General features: G+C 35.6%; 1 protein-coding gene across 3 annotated transcripts in view; it reads right to left on the bottom strand.

Annotated features, from left to right (window-relative positions):
• The window catches only part of Kcnh7 (potassium voltage-gated channel subfamily H member 7), a 418450-nt gene that overhangs the window by 67046 nt on the left and 328231 nt on the right, over nucleotides 1–23173 (bottom strand). For all 3 annotated transcript variants that reach the window (XM_075985029.1, XM_075985032.1, XM_075985030.1), the window contains 2 exons: nucleotides 11642–12067; nucleotides 1055–1454 (listed from right to left, as the gene is read on the bottom strand). In XM_075985029.1, coding sequence (XP_075841144.1) covers nucleotides 1055–1454; nucleotides 11642–12067 — 826 coding nt within the window. The remainder of the gene's footprint in view (nucleotides 1–1054; nucleotides 1455–11641; nucleotides 12068–23173) is intronic.

Raw genomic sequence — 23173 nt, 5'->3', positions numbered from 1 at the left:
GGAAAGCAATTTAAAATTAATAAGAGAGAGAATTGGTCGTAGGTATTTTATATGTAAAAAATAAGGGTTTTATATGTACGAGAGAAAGATTTATGTCTAGAATTCTATTTTCCAGCTTAACTTGGTCGCTACTCGAATCAGAAAATATCTATTAGTTCTAAATTATAATCACTTTTATGCAACAATGAATGAACTATACTTTCTAGATCTGCAGACTAACTATGCACATCACTCCAGTTTACAGCCATGATATTCTAGGGTAAAAACGAAGCCTCATTGAATGTAGGGAATTGTGACTTCTGTATTTACATTTGAGAGTTTAACCAACCATGAACAAAAAATGTTTTCAAAAAAATTATGCCTATACTGCACACATCTTTTTTTCGTTCTTCTTTGTGAGATTTATACATTTATGCTGTAGGAAATACAAGTAGTCTAGAAGTGATTTAATATACGCATGAAGATATTTTTGGATTAAAGACAATTTTGTGATACTTTTTTAAAATTTAATTTTCAGATTTTATTTATTGCTATGTTTGCGTGTGAGTGCCTACATGAATTTATTTCCACTATGTGCATGTCTGTATTTTCAGAGGCCAGGTGGGGGTATTAGATTAGAGCTAGAGTTAGTGGGGGTTGTGTGTGTGCTAAGAGCAAGCATATAGGCAAGAGTAGCAAGTGTTCTTAACCACTGAGCCATCTACAGAGCCCTCAGTGTGATACTATTTTATATTAAGGACTCGTGATACTCTTTTATAGTAAGAGGCTGCTCAGGTTCAGACAAGAATGAGACACATCCTGAACTAACCCTGGGATCCCGAAGTGATGAGTATATTTTATATTGATATTAAGGCTAGTTCTAAGCAAAGAATATGAAAACAATTTTGTTTCTGCACTTCACTAAGAAAATTTATACTTTATGGAATATAGCATCCACATCCTACAATTGCCACAGTTTCCGTATCTCACTTTATTCTCTATGTTCTAGAAATACTAATTTTGTGCTATTACTTTATCCTAACAGAGAACAGAAAAAAAAAAGAAATCTACTTACAGCCAATCAACATGACACAAATGGAGAAGATTTTCTCCGAATTGGTGTTGGGAGACACATTTCCAAATCCTACACTGGTCAAACTGCTGAAGGTAAAATAAAGTGCCGTGACGTATTTGTCTTTAATGGACGGTCCAGAACTCGAGTCACTGTCATTGTAACGTTTCCCAATTTGTTGTCCTAAGGAATCCAACCATCCAATTTTGTCAGTCAGATAGGGCCTCTCTACATTCCCAATCGCATACCAGATGCAAGCCAGCCAGTGGGCAATCAGGGCAAATATGCACATTAAGAGCATAAGAACCGCGGCGCCGTATTCGGAATAGCGATCCAGCTTCCTGGCCACGCGCACAAGACGAAGGAGCCGCGCAGTCTTCAAAAGACCAATTAATGTTGTTGTCTGTGGAAATAAATGCGAATGGTCAGAAACAGCTGTTTCAAGGTATGTTCTTGTAAGGTTGAACTGTTAACAGAAAATGGGAAAACGGACGAAGGCTTGAATCAAGTATGAAGATTAGTTCTTCATCCAAAGAGTATTAATTCCACTTTGAAAAATATGGGATTTTGGAACCCAATGTCTTGGCATGCAAAATCCATGGAATGAGAGTCAGCCTTCACAAGGTCTACAAAAGTGACTTTCATGCAATATGCCCTACTAAAGTGTTCCTTCCTCAACCAATGTCCAGGGAGTTGATTGTGTGTCTACCACGTACCATGCACCATAATTACAATGCAGGAATAAAGTTCTCTCTAACAAAGACAGACAATTATATAAACAAGGGATCTCCTCTAATGAAGAGAAAAAAAAAGTCTGCTATTTCCTGGCAGAGAGACTGAAAAGTGAGATCTTGGGATTAGCATTAGTTATGGTTATTGCATAATTGCTATTTGGCAATATAGTTTGTGGTAGAGATCACAAGAGAGGAAGACCCCAAAAGACCTTTCTAGCTAGGCTGTGCTGAAGTTGAAAAACACCTGAGCGATGTGAAGGAGTCAGCCAAGCTCCTCTTGTAACTGTTAGGAGCCCTTAGTGGATACCTGCATGCACGAATTACAATCTATATTTAAATATCTCTTTCTTTTCTCCTGAATGCATCAAATTCATAAATCGTTTCTTGGTATCCTGATGACCTCACCATCGTATTTTGGAGTATGATGCATGTTAACTAATTGCATGATTGTTGCTGACCAGGTAGTTAACGATAGGATACTTTTACATAATAACAGGATATTTAACTGGTTGTTAAGAATTGAAATCTGATAAGTACAAATTACAAGTTCATTTCTTATGTTTCCTAAATAATGTCAACTAGAAGTAGTATATAATTCGCAGAGCGTGTAATTATTCCATAGTAACATGGTGTTTACCAATCAATTATTGAGTCATTTTAGCTCTTTATTGTGGTGTTTATTTTACAAAGTACTTCCAAGTGTGTTAAGAACGCTAATGTTTTAGTTGAAGAACTAGCACCCAGAGTAATTCTCACCCCATTGCTATAAAAATATTGATTTAGTGAAAAAATATTACTGAGTATACAGGAAAACTTTTAATGGAAACATTGTAGTAAATCTTCTCTTTGTTCCTTTGTTACAGTCAAGCAAAGGAAAATACTTTAGTTTCCCTTGAATTCATTTCTGTAAGATTGGAACTCTCCAAAAGTAGGAGGACTTTGCCTAGCTTGGATGGACTTATCATTACAGGATTATAGTTTTTTCATCTTGGTTGTGCCAATAAATAAATTAATATTTTCACAATGCAACGCAGAAAACATAAGGTTTTCCCTCTTCACATCTTTAAAGACACATGCCCCATCAATGAATTCCAGAATTTAAGAGAGCATTACAGAGTTCACTGGAAGTAAAGTAAATGTCCCTATTTATACAAATACAACAGAAAGTCCAGTTATGTACATGGACTTTCGAACAGGCAGCCTTATAACTAAGTTCTACGTGGTTAGCTGTATGCCGCATTGGACAGGTTCTTTTTACACTCGGGCTTTAGCTGCTTTGTTTATAAATGGAAATATGATGTCTACACGGGTATAGGTAATATCTAATAAGTGATAGATCTTCATATTTCTATTTAAATATTTCCTCATATTTCTGTTTCTACTTGTAGGAACTTTATGTCATAAAATGTGTTGATGGGGGGCTGGAGAGATGGCTCAGAGGTTAAGAGCATTGCCTGCTCTTCCTGAGTTCAATTCCCAGCAACCACATGGTGGCTCACAACCATCTATAATGGGGTCTAGTGCCCTCTTCTGGCCTGCAGGCATACACACAGACAGAATATTGCATACATAATAAATAAATAAATTAAAAAATGTGTTGATGGAACTTACATACTTTCCAAATATACTACATAGACAATTGGAATCTCAAATGGAAGCCTGGCAACATGGATTAGGGTGCCCTCAGAAAATGGATGGGTCTTGGAAAGACAAGAACTTCATCCAGGTAAATGATTGCCAGGCGCTTACAGCAGGTGTCCCATTTGCTCAGTCTCACCACGTCTACCCAGTTCAGACTCTTGAGTTTATTTCTTCTCCTAACCCTACTGCCTGTTTATGTGTGTTTCAAAACCAGAGCTTGTTAAGTATTATTGTGCAAATACTAAAATTCTTATTTGGTTTTAGAATAAAAAGTCTCAAAAATAATTTAAATATAATAGAGATTTACCAGGTAGTAGGTTAAATTAAGTAAATTCCTTACAGAACGCTGACAGTTTCATAATGGGTTGTAAAGCGGTAGACTAAAAAGAAAATAATAAAAATCTGCTGCGTAGGCTTCATACCCTTGTGCGTTTCCACCTCGAACACTCTAAAAATTTCTACTATATTTACTTAGTAATGAAAATAGAATTTATGTGAAGCTAAGGTCTTTCAAGAATATAAATCAGTATAATTTACATGATCACATATGAATGACAAATATTCTAAGAGAAAATAAGTTTAAGAAGACTTGGACTCGTTCACAATTTTTATACCTGATAATTACAGGAATAATAAGAGAAAGGAAGGGCAGAAGGAGATACAGGAGAGGCAGGAGGGGGGAGTCAAAGAAAAATAAGCCGGATGGAAGAGGAGAGATGAAGTTGTGACTCACTTTCGTTGTCCGGAGAAGTTGATTGAACAATACCTTTGATAGTCATTCACAACTCTGTAACATTTACCCAAGCTCAACTACATGAGCTAGTTTTATGTTGTACTATTTTTCTGTTGACAAATGCTGACAACTCACTTGGATCGTTTTTGCTACTGACCCTTGTGCATACTGCCATACTGTCTTGCCTGAGATTATAGAGAGAAGATAAGGGATGGCACCAAATCTCTGAGAGAATAGGCCAGGACATTTCCGATCTCTGCTTGCTGAGTAGCTCTTGGAAAAAAAAAACAACACCAAAAAAACAAAACACACCTCAGCATGTCCTAAACTTTGCTGACTTTTATAAATAGGGTAATAAAAATAGATAATAACCAAGAAGTACTTCTGCAGTAGTGAAGGAAGGTACTTTGCCAATTTTACCTATGAGCTATAGTAAGGAAGACACAAGGGGTCCTAGAATATCAAACTTCATCTTATAGTACCTGTGCGATGTAGAACTCAGCTCATTCATTATGGCTGAAAAATATTCAATTTTTTCCAGACTGTAATAGTAAAGAAACTTTACTCATAGAAGATTTTCATTTTAAATGTCCTGTTTAGTGCTTTTTAATTTGACAACTTTCCTTCACAAATACAATTATTTATATCTCTTGAATAATGAGTATAATTCAATTATATTGTTTTAAAATATCTAGTATTTATTAAAGGTCTTAATTCCTTCTGATATTGGTAGAAATTAAGTTTCCTCATTAAATAAATGACTTTTTTGATTAAAGATACAACTATACACTTGGAAAAATACTGTATCAGAGACCAGAATAAAAAATTATATTAATTTTTTTGATGAACGTTGTGTAATAAATTAATCAATATCTTCCTTCACTGTTGTAAAACTTTGCGAAGTACTGAAATTAGTTAATTCCTGTCAGGATTAATATTATTAAAAATAAGTCTGTGTAGGGTTAGATTGAGAAAACTTTGCCAATAAGAATTTTTTTTTGTTTTTGTTTTTTTGGTTTTTCGAGACAGGGTTTCTCTGTAGCTTTTGTGCCTGTCCCGGAACTAGCTCTTGTAGACCAGGCTGGCTTCGAACTCCCAGAGATCCGCCTGCCTCTGCCCCCCGAGTGCTGGGATTAAAGGCGTGCGCCACCACTGCCCGGCAATAAGAAAAATTTATATGCTGAAAAAATTTTAAAATTTACTTTGTTAGTATTTATAAAAATCTTATACTAAAAATGTTTAGTGTCCTTAGAAAACTTAAAGTCACTTAATAAAAGTTAACATGTAGGTAAATTATAGCAATTATTTTTTTTATAAATGATGAAATATAAACATGTTCTCTTTGGTTTTATAGGATGGACTACAGAATCAGACATCAATGAAACTTCAGTTGAATGTATTATTCCACCCTACTTCCCAATAAATAAATGTATGGGGGATACAGAAATATTTGCAAATAAAAATTGCAAGATTCCATATTCAATGTTTTTGCTTTAAATTTTATTCCAGGTATTCCCATTCAAATGTATACTTTACACACCATTTAATGAATTATTTAAACAATGCGGCTCAATGATAAAATTGTCTAGTTTCTAGCCTTTTCTTTCAGTTGTCTAATACTTTTCAACATTTCTGAGGACGTTTATTAAAACTATCAATATCTGTATTTGGATATGTGCAGAATCCCAAGGAATTATCTAGCTTGTTTCTTTATTCAAATCAAATTCCACAGTTGCTTTTACTAACTATGTATTCCAAAGAAATGATTCTACAGTTTGCTGCGGAATTCCTTTCAATTCCAAGCTCAATGGTTGATACACTTACACTGTATCATAGTCAACAGTCTATTATACTGTAATATTAAATTCCTTTCTATATCACTGCAGTAACATAGAAACTGGGCATCAAACAGTTGTAAGTTTTAACAGAGAAATAAACCATCACATGTAGAAGTATGGATGTTATACCCTTTTAATTGAATTTTTAATTTTTAATTGAGTTTTTAACCAAGAAAATTGCATTCTATATAATCTCTATCATTTTTAGTGAGTCACATATAAATGCTATGTAAAAGATTCACTTAAAGAAAATTTCTTTTCCAATTGGTCATCTGTATTTAAGTCACATGTCATGCCAGAGTTGAGAGGCATGATCAAAGCTCCAAGTGGAGGTCAAGGAAAATTTCTGTAAAATACAAGCCAAATACTATCTAAATGGAGAGAAATAGCTATGTTATTGTTGACATGCATATACACAAAATTTCATGCTGTGCTCTGTCATTTCAAAAGAAATACCTCACTCACATAATAATGTCTAGGAAATTCATGGCATCTATCATAAAGATCAAAGGCAAGGAGAACAGCTCACAATATAATCAGAATTTCTACAGAAGACTACTAATGTTTTCTGTATGTTCACTCCACAGTTTGTTAGCGTAATGAGTGAAACGTTTTTTTGTGAGCAGACATTCCACTTTCCTATTGGAATTTTGCTTCAAAGAACCTCTAGTTATTTTGGTTCTAAAACCTTTCCTTCCTGTGTTTACAATTCATTTAAAAAATATCACTAAGGCATGAATCAGAGGTCAACAAAGCAAATAATTGAAAGCTAGAATTTTAATTATCAGGGGAGAAAGGAGATAATGATGTGTGTTTCTAAGTAGAGTTCTCTAGGTCCTCAGTGTTAATGTCTTGAAAATTCGCCATGGATATCCAAATATGGGCAAATCTGAAGCAGATAATCAAAACTGATTTTGTGGAGACAAAGGGAATGATATTGTCCTTCAGCATCAATGATATTGATGCAAATTATTGTGGCAGTGTCACACTTGAGGAAGCCAAAGTTAGGAACCACAGAACTATTTTTCTTTCTAGATGATACCAGCATCAGTAAGACAGAAATAATATAGGCAAGCTGAGTAATCCCCTGCGCTCATTTTCTTCAAAATGTTTGCAACAGTAAAGGAGTGCATCTAGTTATTACTAATCACATTTAATTATAGTAAAAAGTAATGTTAGTTTGAAAAATAAGAGTAATTGTGTCTTCTTTAGTAAAACCACATAGTCATGCTCTCCGCCTATTGTGAGTTTGTGTGTTTTACAGATAAAATGGTACTGTTACAATATTAGATTTAGGAGTTGACTATAAATAAGTTAGTTTAACGTTCAGGTAAAGGATGATATTAATAGTTAATTGATAGTGAGAAAAAATATTTTCTTTATGTTAATTGATGATGCTAACATGTAAGAAAAAGTCATTCAAATAGCTCAGCAAAAATTGTTCCTACTTTTAATCATTAGAAATTAACATCTTCATTAATTTGCCCATGCATGTTTGCATGTAGTTTCACGAGTACATGAAAGCCTGGGTGTTTGTATTCCAGATATGGCCACCACATTACATATGTTTAAACAGTAGAATTGTCCCTAGAATTTAAAACAGAAAATCTGATTTTCAAGTTCACCAAATGTCAATCTTCCCGCATGTATGCATATATGTATGTATGTATATGTGTATGTATGTATGTATGTTTGTATGTATTGAGATGAGGTTTTGTTAAATAGCCCAAGATGGCCTTCTTCTCCCATATTCTCAATACATCGGCATGTACAGCTAAGTCTGGTCTATAGACTCTTTTAAAAAATTTACACAGATAGCCGGGCGGTGGTGGCGCACGCCTTTAATCCCAGCACTCAGGAGGCAGAGGCAGGTGGATCTCTGTGAGTTCGAGGCCAGCCTGGTCCAGGACAGGAACCAAAAGCTACAGAGAAACCCTGTCTCGAAAAATAAAAAAAAAAAAAAAAAAAAAAAAACAAACAAAAAAACAAAAAAAACCCAAGCAAACAAAAAAAAAATTTACACAGAAATTGATGTGCAATTCTGATAGGAAAGGACTCGTTCAAACCACCCATTACTGTGATTCTATCTAATTTTTAATTTAAAGACTGTCTTCTCTCTTTCATGTGTGTCTTTCTAGTTACTCACAGGGTGCCTAATTTGTTTCCCAGCCATCTGTATTTGTAGGACTAATAAGCATCTCATACTTATGATGGCCAAAACATCTCACTTTACACTTTTTTCTCCTGCACAGTACACCTGTTTCTCCCCATGATTTTACCATCGGGATAAACACATTACCATCTACGAAAGTTGCTTATAAGTGTACCTTCTCTCTCATCCCTACTTCTACCTTAATAACTCAATGCGTGAACTACAAAATATGTTTTGAATCATCGTTAGTTCAGATTTTACTTTTATTTTATTCATGGGTATTTAATTAACCAACAATTTATGATAGGGTGGCATTTAAAACCTTCCTACATCTCTATGGTGTCATGTGTCCATGCTGCTTCCTCATCCACCACACATCACAGCCTGGGCTTTAGTCTGGGCCCCTTGCTCCTGACTGCTCACCACAGAGAACGGTCTATGCAATCTTTTATATGTCAATCAAAATCAGTTCCATTCCAGAGAGTCTAGTTTAAGCCACAATAAACAGATCTTATGCTTCTTTGTGATTTAGTTCTCATATCTTAGCACCTCATCTCTGACTTTGACTCAGCCTTGCTGTCACTGGCATGTTTGCTCTTCTTCTAACATCCCAACCCGGACAGTCAACTGAGGAAATGCTCCAAATAGTTTTTTTAAAGTGTTCTGTATTATAGTCTTACATGACATAAATGTCCTTCTTTCTTCTCTCTCTCTCTCTCTCTCTCTCTCTCTCTCTCTCTCTCTCTCTCTCTCTCTCTCCTTTTATTGTTGTTTTTTCAAGACAGGGTTTCTCTGTAGCTTTGGAGCCTGTCCTGGAACTAGCTCTTGTAGACCAGGCTGGCCTCGAACTCACAGAGATCTGCCTGCCTCTGCCTCCCGAGTGCTGGGATTAAAGGCAAATGCCACCACTGCCCGGCAACTGTAAATTTCTTGTAAGCCTCAACTCAAACGGTCTTTTTTTAAGTGGCCTTTCCTAGTCTCCAAGTCTGTTAGAAAATGACATATTATTGTTTCCACCCAATTTGTGTCCTTTCAGCATTTGCTCTTCTATGGGAGTGTAGAGCAGAAACATATCTAACTGCTTGACTTCTGAATCTGGAATAATGCCGGCTGCTCTGAAAGCTACTCAGTAAGCATTTGTTGATGAAGGAGATAAGGTATGGTGCTATTGAATAGGAATGATGTGCAATGTAGGGTCCAGGAAGCCAGTTAATGGCCTAATCTATAAAACTGGAATAATAACTTCCCAGGCATGGTGTTAGATGAAATATTTTTGTAGTTAATTTTACTTCTAAAATTTATGGGAAACATAGTATTAGATTTTAATGTTACCTCTTAGAAGAATGAGATCAGAATACATCGTGATACCTAGAAGAGTCTCCAACAAAATATTGCATTACCTAAATAATTTCTTAGTGTTTTGCTGGTAATTTACATATGTAAAACCAAACATTGGGATATCTACTAATCGTTCCAGGAGTCTCCTCACTCTGTAAACTTCAAATTCTTCACTTTCTTTTTCACCCTCTTTTCCTTAGACAGTTTCACTCTACAGTCATGTGACTCTCTTAAACTGTCCCTTGGTTTATTCAACAGAATTTTGCTGTAGTACTGATTTATCTGAACTACGTATTTTAAAGGAATTTTACATTTTTCAAAATGTGTAGTAACTGAAATGAAAATAATCTAACATTTCTAAATATACACTTTTTTATTATTATTGATTGAATATAACTTTTCTTAATATTCTATTTGCCTATTCATTTGTTTTTCAATGTTTGAGTCACTGATAGTGTGTGTATGGATAGTTAATGCACACGCACACACAGATACACACTAATACACAGTGTTCACACTTTTGAAACAGTGAAATTTTTATTCTAGTTCGTCAGGAAAAGTTTGTGTATGTATCCCCCATTATAAGAAATTCAAATATAAATATCAATGATGAAGTGTTTTATATTCTTGTGTTTTAGTTCCAACCCAAATTAGGAATCACCATTAAAAGATCTATAATGACTTTTTTTTTCCTATTTGATAGGGGTTATTTCATTCTAATGCCAAATAAAATAAGAAATTAACAAGGAAGATAACTTTACTAGCATTCTTTTACAGATGATGAAAGGGTGCTAGGACTTCATCATATTCCATTGTCCTGAGCTCAACTAATCTACAGTTTAGACAAGCCTTTCAGTAGAAACAGAGACAATTCTAAGTGTTCTAATTCCCCCTGGATGACAAATATTCTTTTGTTCTGAAGCCTTCAGAGGCTAGGAAGCATGTATCTGCTGAGATCTCTTTTTCTCTTGGAATATACAAATTAACAAACCAAGCAAAAGATGATGATGAATTCTTTGGGGCACTGATTTTTTTAAAAATTTCAGCATATTTCTTGGAGTTACTTTTATACCTCCCATGATGGTTAGTTTTAATTGTTAAATTGTGAACTTGATAAAATATAGAAAGCTTCAACGAGGGATTATTTCATTGGCTTGAGGTATGTCTGTAGGGGAATTGTTTTTGAATGCATTTATTGATGTGGGGAGACCCAGCCTGAAGTGTGTAGCACCATTTCCTGGGTTTGCATCATTGTATAAGGGAAGAGAGAGCAATTAAGCAGTAAGGATGTATGTACTCATTCGCCTCTGCTCTTGGCTGTAACTCTGACCAGCTGCTTCAACTTCCCGAAGTCTTCACTCTCCCACACTGATAGAATGAATAGAACCTGGAACCTGGGATCTAAAGTAGACCCATTATCCTCTAAATTGTTTTTTTTTTGTCCATGTATTTTTATCAAAGCCTCAGAAAGGAAACTAAGGCACATATCTCCTGTAAATCTTTTCATTATATAAATATTTATGTGCTAGAACAGTTAGTGATGGTTAAGTAATGGGGACACTAACTGAATCTGTCCCAAAGATTCCTTTGAAGATCTGATTATTTTTATGGATAATAATCAGAAAATGTACTCAATACATCCAAACTTATCATATTTACTTAAGCTTTCCAACTTTATGAGGTATTAGCAATATGCATTTGATAGTTTCTGAAATGTGAGGTGGAAGTGAAAGAGTTTTTGATAAAGGCATTTCATAAGGTGCACTTTTTTATAGTTTGAACAAAGAACAAGTCTTTCTTTGTTCCACACCCTAATTAGTGATGTAAGAAAGAAAAGAGCCTTAATGTTGGATAGCTTTGCACTCAAGAACTTCTCTGTACATATTTTACTCACTAGAGTAAAATGCTCTGTGGATGTGTTTTAAAATTTAAATTGTTGGCTACAGCATGGATAGTATTTTTGTATCTCTTAGCAAATATAGAAGTAATTTCAATTATTCACAACAGAAAAATGTCTTCATTTCATTTTACAACATTTCCAGGTGTAAATGAATTTCATCTGTGAGATGTAGGACTACTTTTTTATCTAGTTAATGTAGATTTACTTTTACAATTGCAGTCTTTCAGAAAATAAAATTCTTAAGCAGCTCTTACCTCATCAGAACCTGATCCAAAAATCAGCAAGTCAAAAGGGATGGCTGCAACCATGTCAATCAGGAACCAGCCTTTGAAGTAGTGTATTGCTATTTTGGCAGGATCACTTACCACTTCTTCGTTCTGATTTACATAGGTTGTTCTGAAGTTTATTAGAATGTCTATAATAAACATAATATCCACAATCAAGTCTACCACATTCAAAGGGCTACAAGAATAGCCACATTCTCGCCTTTTTTGTTCTTCTCTGTCATTGAGGAGAAAGGCTGCAGAGTAGGGGGTGAAGATAGCAGTATAAATGACCAGTAGTAAAATAAGCCAATCCCAGACTGCTTTGAAAGGGCTGTAGTGCAATATTGTAAATTTGTTGATGCGTGGTGTCTGCAGCTTGTATTCTGGCAAGACATCTGCTCCCAAAGAAAGAACCTGAGTATAAGAAAGAAAAGCAGACATGCATAAAAAAATGCCTTTTAAATTCTGTCATACCTGTAAAATAGTAAGGCAATTATAGAACATGATACATCAGAAAGAAGTCATGTTATTCTGACATACTCATGAAAAACACACATACATTTATATGAATCTTACATAATGATTTTTGGTAATGTTGTCAGTTTAAAAAAATCGCAATGACATTTCTTGATAAATACGATTTTTCAGCAAAATTTAATGCATATTATTCCTGAGACACTGAGGAATCATTAGATTTTTAAGTACATGAATGTTTTCAGAAATGCATAAAATCAGTTAATTTAAGTAATTGCTCAGTTTTCCAATGTAAGGAAGTAGTAGCTGTAAAGAATAGATGAAATATATATATAAATCTAAAGTCAGATTTGATTTATTCATACTAATTAATAATTAAATCTTGATAAATTAATTGAAAAATGAAATCTTGCTTAACCTATCCAGATCTTTAGTTAAGCATGATTCTCCTCCTTGTAATATATTTTCAATAAGAGCAAAAGCAAATAATACTAAAATACACTCAAAAGAGTCTTTTGTTTAGATGATGAAAAGATATTTAATATTCTGGAACAAATAGTAACTTCACTTAATTTTTTTTCTGAGACGTAGAGAATTCCACGGGAGCAGGGAATGCTTCAGAGTTCTTCAGATTATTACCTGAAGCTGTTACAGATTTTTATCTACCAAGAGACATGCAGATACTAAGACATAACCTCCTAATAAAGTGTCAGGCCAGCTAAAATGATGTAGCTTATAGTTTTAGTGTATCTGAGACTATCAGAGCTAAACTTGAGTCATGTCTAGAGTAAATTTGTGATTTTGTAATTTCTACAAACAAATTTTAAAAAAAACACAAAAATCAAAACAGGAGGGTTTCCACCTATACAATGTACCATACACTAAAACAGGAGGGTTTCCACCTATACAATGTACCATACACTAAAACAGGAGGGTTTCCACCTATACAATGTACCATACACTAAGCATGTTTAAGGGGCCTCTGAAGAACAACATTACACTCTTCACATCACACATGTGCACACTGGTTTGAAAGATGAAGCATTTACTAAGTATACAAACTAGATTCTTCTAAATTATATTATTGGCTTTATGATATGGATCTCAGATCCCTGTTGATACTTTTTATAGTTTTGGAAATTCTATACATATTGAATTTATCTTAAGTATAATAATAACCTTCCTGAGTTTACTTCAATATTCAATTTTATTTTTATTGTCATACCTTATTTCTTTTCTCCTCGTGTAACAAGTTATTATCCCTCACTTAACATAGACTTGAGAAGTCAACCACCAAGTGCAAGGGCATTAAAGCATAACATAGGAATTTAGCTAAAATAGGCAAATGTGGTTATGGAATAGCTAAAGCAATTTAAGTAGCTTTGGAACCCGAGAACCTAATCTGATTATTTATCCAGAGCACAGTAAATATGAATAAACAAATACATGGAGGAAATGGAAGGTTACCTCAAACTATGGTGGACAATGACAAGCTGAACATGAGGACTATATAGAGAGTTCAATACAGAGAAAAGCGAGCTAATATTTCATAAAATACTAAAAATCCTTAGAATCTAAGATATGCTAATATGTAAGGATGCCATTTTCCAGATGCAAGAGGGTAAAATGTGTAGCTTAATATCTCTTATCACTTGGAAAGAGGAAATCAGATAGAACAGTATTGTAATTTTATTCAGCCTGGAAAGTTAATCTATGACATCTTGGTTGGAAAGTGTGGACTATCAACTGTCATGTTAACCACTGGGCCTTTCTCATAAAACACGCTCTCTCCTTATCTTGTACAACGTAACACGTAAAACCTTATTATGGTTGTCAAGATCTAAAAAAATATGGATGTGTTCTATTTTTCTAGCTCCCTCCCCCTGCCAGGTTCCTGCATGCTATGGGCTCTCCAATAAAGTGAGATTGAAACTTTGAGCCAAGCAGATCTTTCTAAATCCTGAACCTACAGTTTTCCTCCGGAAAGAAAGAGCGTGTAAAGAAAACAGCAAGGACTACAAAACAGTTTGTTCACAAAGAGGTATTGTCTGGGATTACCCAGTGCAGTACCTTGGAACTCCTCCGGAGAGTAAAATGCACACAGCGCCTTGCAACTTCTGGGGAGTAACGCTGTGGCTGCAACCCTACCCTACCACACTGACATCTGAAACGGTTGTACACTGTTTCCGATGTCAAGGCACTGCGAGAACGGTAAGCTTTTGGAGTTTCACCTTACTAGGTGTCTGAGGGTGGGAATGGTGCCGAGGTGATATTCGCAGAAGTGTCAGAAAGAAAAAAAAAAAAGATGGCAGCTATGTTGAGACTTTGAACCAAGTTACAAGTGCAGAATGTCGGGGTATGAGGAAACTGAACCTAAAGCACCATTACAGGAGGAAGGACAGAATCATCGACGTTAAGGATATTACAAGCGGAGGAATTATAAGCAGACTGCATTTATGCTGAAGGGTTATACATAGGGAAACAGTGGCAGAGGACAGCGCTGGGAAGGCATGGCGCAGGCTACGGAGACTCTAATGTATGTGGCACGGACCTCAGATTTGAGTGTTAGGGAAAGGTTTCATACATTTTACATGTAAATTCCTTTTAAAGAGAAGTATATTTATTTCAGAAACCCCCTGATTTATGTTATTCATATTTAAAATATAAAAATAGGTTAAAATGGTTTAGCATATACCTCTCAATATGAAGGATACGATGCAATTTGTACATCTCAAATACATGTTTATGTCCTAATCCACGGCACCTGTAAATGTGACCTTATTTTGAAATATGGCCTTTACAGATAGAATCAAGTTAAAATGAGGCCAGAGTGGTACAATAATTGATGTTTGTATAAATGAAGAGAGATTCGGGTGCAGAAACACAAAGACACATGTAGAGAATCCCACAAGCTAGCGGAGGCAGTGGGGCCTGCATGTCAAGGATGGCCAAGCCTGTCTTTTTTTTTCTTTATTTTATTTATTTATTTATTTATTTATTTATTTATTTATTAAGGATTTCTGCCTCCTCCCCGCAACCGCCTCCCATTTCCCTCCCCCTCCCCTGATCAAGTCACCCTCCCTAATCTGCTCGAAGAGCAATCAGGGTTCCCTGACCTGTGGGAAGCCCAAGGACCGCCCACCTCTATCCAGGTCTCCTAAGGTGAGCATCCAAACTGCCTAGGCTCCCCCAAAGCCAGTACGTGCAGTAGGATCAAAAACCCTCTGCGATTGTTCTTGAGTTCTCAGTATTCCTCATTGTCCTCTATGTTCAGCCAGTCCGGATTTATCCCATGCTTTTTCAGACCCAGGCCAGCTGGCCTTGGTGAGTTCCCGATAGAACATCCCCATTGTGTCAGTGTGTGGGTGCACCCCTCGCGGTCCTGGGTTCCTTGCTCGTGCTCCGTCTCCTTCTGCTCCTGATTTGGGGCACTGAGCTGAACAGAGAATTCTCAACAGAACTTCAAATGGCCAAAAGACACTTAAGGTCAAGCCTGTCTTTTCACAGAGGGCCCAAGAGGGGGCGGTGTGACTTTCTCCTCAGACTTTCCAAGAAGAAACACTGTGTTCATAGTCTAATTTGGAGCAAATCAGGACCTGTATGAGGGAATATAATTCCATTGTTTGAAACACCTTTTAATGCTTTATTATCTGCAGCCACAAGAGAGTAATGAAATCACAAAAATAGAAACAGATAATTTAGAAAATACTTTCCGTCTGTGAACTAAAATGGTCAGTATTCGACAATTCTGTGGGCCAAACAAATCAATCATTGGCTCCTTGACATGGGCCAATCTAATATGTAAAATCATGATTTTTCTTTTCAAAACTTCATGCCATTTTGAGAATGTCAAAATAGTGTTACAACCATCCAAGCTTCAATTGCTCTTTCAGGATATTCTAACATAATCCTTAAGGCAAACACTGCTCCTGCTGGCCTTTGGAAGCCAATTTAAATGGCATTACTTTGTAACTCTACCAGGCTTTGTTTACTTAGAGCTAACTTTAGCTTTAAGGCTTTATTGAATTCTGTATCCAGTGATTATATAATCAACTTATCTCTGGAACTGGGCTTAGAATATAGTACTTTATTTATTATAGTGCAATTTGTTATGTACAGTGGGGTGCATTTTGATGGTATGAGATCAAATGTTAATTTAATTTACAGGTTTTTAACTTGTGCATGGCTATGTGTGAATCATGTGATTACTCAATCATCATGCAACTTTATTAGTAAAAGAATTTCAATAAATTCTGTTTAATGACATATTTTAATATCATGAATTATTACTATAAATCCAAATGAGTTGGGATTGAAGTCAGGTGGGTATTAATTCTGTATTGGAAGGTCATTGTTTTCATGATTCAGAAGATTATTGTACTGACTTAAATATCACAGAGAGACAGAATAAGATATTCAGAACGAATTCATCGCTATGGTAATCAGTTTGAAGAGTGTTAGGTTTTGCTAGTCAGGAAACATGATCATACTTAGCTTGAGAAAAATGTATCTGGTAATAAAATGCTGGTGAAAATAAGGCCCCGATCAGAGATCAGAGCTCATTGAAGTCTTTGGTACATCAAGAGAGACATATTAAGAGGAGATTTGAGGGACCAGGCATCAGAGATGTAGCAGGGTACAGTTGAGATATAAATGTTTCCCAAGAATACGCATAGCTCCAATCCTAAAACATCTAAATTAGTGTGACCTGTGCTATAAATCTCTGAAGGCACAACTGAGATAGGAATAAGGGAAGGAATGTTTCCAGAAATCTGAAGACATGAATTTAAGTATTAGGTATTAAATTTTTTATGCTAAGGCATTAATCTCTTCAGATCTCAGATTTTTCACAATGATAGTAATATATGCCCAAATCACCACTCTATGCAGAAGTATTATGTCATGTCATGTCATGTCATGTCATCATATCAACATATCTCTTTAATGAATTGGATAATAAAACAGGGAAGTTTTAATTATCATATATAAAGCATTTTCATCACGGTTTAGAATTGTAGGGTAATTCACATCATGGCTTAGACATACCAATAATAGCAAAGTATTTGTACACCACATGGAGAAATTTTAATTTGGACTGAAATTGCTTTAGTTACCTACTCCTTAAAACAAACTAGGCCAAAGTTTTGTGAATTAAAAGAGTAGATATTAATTATTTATAGTTTTGTGCTTCAGATGTGAATGAAGGCAGGGTTTAGAATGCAGGACTTCTGTGCTGTTTGCTGACAACTGAGGTTTGTTTAGGGATATTTACTTTGTGAGAAAGCCAAGATTCACATGATTAACTCCTTGTTATGGCTAACTGCAGGGCAAACTCACCCAATATGCTGAGAGGGTTTATTCTTCTGTTTGTTTTCTCTCTCTTCTCTGTTTCCTCATCTCCCTTTCTTTCACTCTATCCCTTCCTTTTCTCCCTCCCTCCTTCAATTCTTTGCTCCTCTGATTTCAATAACAGAAACTTCTAGCCTTCTCAGTGTCCAGACACATATTTTTTTTTCATAGTCAGAGCAGAAGCATGTTAGTTCAAATTTAAGAAAGTGAAAGGATATTTCCTAACTTTTGTCAAGAAACATAGATTACAGAGGAGAAAAAAATCAGTGAGGGTCCTTTTAGAGACAAATTAGGGGCAATTCTTACTTTTGAGTGCAATGCCATCTGTAGTTATTTTAAAATTATTTTTATTTTGTTTTATTCTATGTGTATGGGTATTGTGCCTGCATGGATATCTGTGTACCTCATAGAAATCAGAAGAGGGTATCTGATAACCTGGAACAGGAGTTATAGGTGGTTATGATAGTACTACTTGGAGGTGTGCATGCGATAAGGCAAAGAGGAAGTTCCCCCACCCCACAAAAATGCTGGATAAAGGAAGACTATGGAACCTTAGGTATGACAATAACACAAGCATCTAGGACGGGCCAGCATAGGAACCACTGGAGAACCACCATAAACAGGCTGGACATGCATGCTTATGCATTGCTGGGGCATAAATGATGATGGCGATGATGACGATGAGCTTCCAGGTAGATATGGGAGCTGGACACAGTTCTTCAAGAAGAGCAACCAGTTCTCTTTGCTACTGAGCCATCTCTCCAGGCCCTGTAGTTATGCTTTAAAAATATGTCTTACAATTTAGAACTGTGGATGAAATGTTTATGGGTCTTTTACAATGTTAGAGATTTTTTTCAATATGCCCTGAAGCATGAAGAGAGGAAGGAGGTCTGGTTATGTATAATGCTATAATGCTCACTATAGTTTATGTTGAAACTGGGTGACTAAATACCAATCTCATTATTTTACAACATGCTGAAAATATTTTACTATAAACACTTTGAAGTAATTCTAGACTATCAAGAGGTATGATATATATTATATAAATATGTTTGGAATCTTATCTCAGCTTTTTTTTTAAAGTGACAATAAATTATTTCATTAATCACATTGTATTTATCTTCTTTCAGAAAACAAAACAATGACATTAAGAATACTATGTGATTATTTATATTGTCCTTTATATTATTTAAGTAGTCTAAATGAGAAAGCATTTTATAACATTAAATATGTATTTTGCAAATAATAGACACAAAAATTTTAAGTCAAAATTAATCATGAAAGTGCTTTGGATTTATTGTTTTGGAAAATGAAATATTAGGTAGGCAAATATTTGTTTATCAGTGTAATGAGAGTTCTCCAAGTCCACTAAATAGAAAAATCTGCTACTCAATCCATTCCATTTCCTTAAGAGAGTCATCATTTCCTATACATTTGAGAAATATCAAACTTCAGAAAGATAAAACATGATTAATTGAACTATTACAAAAATTTTCTTCTAAACGATAAAGGAAAGATGAGAAGAGTAACAAGTCACTGTATAAAACTAAGACTCCACGATATTCATAAGGATATTTATATTTTCTCCCCCCTCAAGTAACCCACTAAATATACAGTTTAATACACACTAAAGCTTTTTTTTTTATCCAACTACATTTGTCTTCTTGTTAGCACGTTCCCATTTGTTTAACTTTCCACAGTTTGGTGTTATATATAACTAAAATCTCCCAGATGGAACAACACTATTTATTCAATGAAGATCCACTTTGAACATTTTTTTGTGAACCCCAGCATTAATAACTACCTTTCTCTTTCGAAAAGTGCAGTAGGGAATGATTAATCTGTCCTAAAGATTAGGCAGTGCTTCACGCAGCCATTAACTACCCTGATGCAGTGTTAGTGGAGCATGCTCACCTGTTATTTACCTTTGACTAGGGATGTCTATTTAACCGAGAGTCTGGCTGCCTTTCTATCCACTGGGAAAGTACTGGGTAGCGAAGTGAAGCAGATAGATTATACAGCACCAGGAAAGGTTTAATGATTTGAGCTAAGCTGAGTAATTACCATCGAAGCAGGCATTCTCTAATGACAACTGCCCCGATATTCAAGTAAGAAATATGCAAAAATGACACAGCTGTCACAAAGGAAGTGACCATTAATTAAATACAAAACTAAAACGAAGTAGCACAGTCATTCAATATTCTGAGTTCTAATGATTTTCCAAGGTTTATTTTTTATTGATTTTATTGAGCTATACATTTTTCTCTGCTCCCCTCCCTCCCCCGTTCAACCCTCTCCCATGGTCCCCACGCTCCCAATTTATTCAGGAGATCTTGTCTTTTTCTACTCCCCATTTAGATTAGATCCATGTATGTCTCTCTTAGGGTCCTCCTTGTTGACTAGGTTCTCTGGGATTGTGAATTGTAGGCTGTTTTTTTTTATGCCTAAAAGCCACTTCTGAGTGAGTACATATATTTGTCTTTCTGGGTCTGGGTTACCTCACTCAGTATGATATTTTCTAGATCCATTCATTTGCCTGCAAATTTCAAGATGTCATTATTTTCCTTATCCATTCTTCAGTTGAGGGACATTTAGGTTGTTTCTAGGTTCTGGCTATAACAATGTTGCTATGAATATAGTTTAGCACATGTTTTTGTGGTACAATTGAGAATCCTTTGGATATATACCCTCAAAGTGGTATTGCTGGATCTTGAGGAAGGTTGTTTCCTAATTTTCTGAGAAATTGCCACACTGACATCCAAAGGGGCTGTACCAGTTTGTAATCCCACCAGCAATGGAGCAGTGTTCCCTTTACCCCACATCCTCTCTAGCAGTGTTTTTGATTTTGGCGATTCTTACAGGCATAAAATGGAATCTCAGAGTTGTTTTGATTCGCATTTCTCTTATGGCTAAGGATGTTGATCAGTTCCTTAAGTATCTTTCAGCCATTTTAGATTCTTCTGTTGAGAATTCTCTGTTTTGGTCTGCACCCCATTTTCTTTCTTTTTTGGTTTAAAATTGGCCTGTAGAGGTGTGTGTGTGTGTGTGTGTGTGTGTGTGTACTTGAGTACATATTATTATTTTATTTTGTAAAACTCAGATACACATAGGTCTGGGGTCTGCTATAAATCAGTTTTAGCTTTATGCTAACTCTAAAAACCTCTGTTCTTAAAGGTATATAACATGTGGTTTTTATTACATAGAGGTATATATTTCTCTGGCGATATATATTCACTCCCTTATCAGATTTTTCAGAGTCATCTATAACCTATAAAACATTAAAAACTCCAACTAAGAAGAAGGGCATGATGGCATGCTCCTATAATTTTAGCACTGGGGACAGATAGAGAAACTCAGGTTCCTATAGTTCATTGGCTAGCCAGTCTGCCCAAATTGATGAGCATGAAGTCCAGTGAAAAAACGTGTCTCAAAAAATAATGGGAATGCACTAAAAAAGACACCTGACTTCAACACACACATGCACACATGTTGTGTGTGCACCTCCTCACACATGTGCTCACATCCACACCCACATAGATACTCCCCCTACAAACACCCAACTTAGAGCATAGTTTTCTGTGAATGCCTACGAACTACAATCACATTTTTAATTCTCACAAAAGAGGCAGAAATAGGAACAGAGACAGGAGAGAGAAAGAAAGGAAAGACACAGAAACGCTGTCTCTCAATTAGAAAGAGCTGAGGCCTGCAGAGGAGGAAACCTGTAAGAAGAAGATAAACATATTTAGAAACATCAGAGGGGACCACAAGATCAATGCATCACTCAACCCTTGCCAGGGAAGTTTCTTCTTGCAACAGGTGGTAATTAATACAGAGACCCACACCATGGCAACAGACAATATACACACACACACAGAGAGAGAGAGAGAGAGAGAGAGAGAGAGAGAGAGAGAGAGAGAGAGAGAGACACTTTGAAGTGTTGACTCTGAGTGAGATGTTTATATCACAGTTATCTCCTGCAGCCTCAGAGATCTACAAGGAGGAAGGAACAGGAAGATTTTTAAGAGCCAGAGGCGGCATATGGTTTTAAAGAAACAGCATTTTATACACACACAGCCAATGCATATGGGAACCTACATACACTGCAACAGCATGCATAGGACCTGGACACGCTCAAGCCAAAGTCCCACAATGGAGGAGGAGAGGCAGACACAAAGTCCCACTCCTAGCTAAGAAGCTGTTTACAGTCGGTAGATACTGTGAGAGTGAAATCAGCTTCCTTCAATTGAGTGACACTGAGTTCGCCGACCACACACCACAACGGAGGACTCATGCTCAGGAATATAGTTCACCAACACTAAACAGATTCCATGTTTTTAGTGGCTTTTTACTTTTCTTCCCTTCTTTTTTTAATAGTAAGAAAGAAAATAGATTGGGGTGGGGAGGGAAGGGTAGAGGATCTGGGAGGAGTTGGGGAGCAAGGAAAATATGATAAAATATACTGTATTTAATTATCAAAGAATAACAACAAAATATAGCAGTACTGGTAGTAGCTCAAGGTCACAATGAAATCAAGAGTGACATCTTTCCTGAGGTATAGATGATTCCCACATTGACAAAAGGTTTCTGGTAATTCCCAAGGCAAAAGCTCTGCTATCAGATATGAGCTGAGATTTGGTTTGATATGGATGTGTTAATTAGTCATTTTTATTATCCTGTAACGAAGATGCATATCAAAGCTTCTTACTGTTTTCTCTAAATATAGGGTAGCCTTTCCTTCCAGCTAAATCTTCAAAGGAGAAAAGAACAAATTCCATTACAGAGCAGCTTTAGCAACAGGGAGACTTCTGTCTGACGGGAAGTTAATGAGTCTTACTTGGTTGGACCACATATGATGGCTAGAAATTAGCTAAGAGTCTATGATATTTTATTCTAACTACAATATTTTATTGTAGAATATTTTATTGTAGAATATTCTAAATATATTTATTTAGAATATTTTATTCTAAAAACTCGAGTCATTTTTATTCTTAACAGATTCCTGGAAGTCTCTCACTTTTCTTCTAGCCTTGTTTTGGAGAAACTTTTCCATCAGTTTTTCCATCCTGTATTTTGATACTATGTTGCTAGGTATTGTGGACCCAGAAGAACAAGAATTCTAAATGACAGTCAGTTCCTCAGTAGCCCAACTAGTGTAACGAGAAGAAGTAAAAATAGATGACTTTCGGAGAACTCAATGCTAACCCTTCTGTCTATTTTTGTCTGTATTCCTCCTTTCTTTTCATCTCCCCCCTTTTCTCTGTCCCTCACTTTCTCTTGTTCTATTCCATAACAAAAGGTTTTGCAGAGATCAAACTGGTGCAGAAGAAAAATATGAATTAAGTTGTAGAGTTATTTTCTAGATTTTAAAATAGCTTTAACCATGGTACTCAATTTTCTATATTTGAAGCCACTCTACATCCATTGTAAGCCACGTAATAAATACTGAATAATATTTTCTACAGGATGACAAACCTGTGACCCAAATGTTCCAGTACATGGAAGGCTCAGTAAGTTTCATTATGCAAGAAATGATGTTTTACTATTTTAAGTTTAAAAGATTCTTTGAAAAATGTCTTTCTAGGATTCAAAATACTCCTTAAATATAATAGGGAGACTTGATCACTAAAAGCAGCATACAAGTAAAAGCTAACAAAAACTAAGTAACATTAAAAAGAAATGATTAAATAGATATCT

Source organism: Microtus pennsylvanicus, chromosome 9 (assembly GCF_037038515.1).
Source record: "Microtus pennsylvanicus isolate mMicPen1 chromosome 9, mMicPen1.hap1, whole genome shotgun sequence".
NCBI classification, from domain to species: domain Eukaryota; kingdom Metazoa; phylum Chordata; class Mammalia; order Rodentia; family Cricetidae; genus Microtus; species Microtus pennsylvanicus.
The sequence above is the reverse complement of the archived record's forward strand: the minus strand, read 5'-3'. Positions and strand labels throughout refer to the sequence as shown.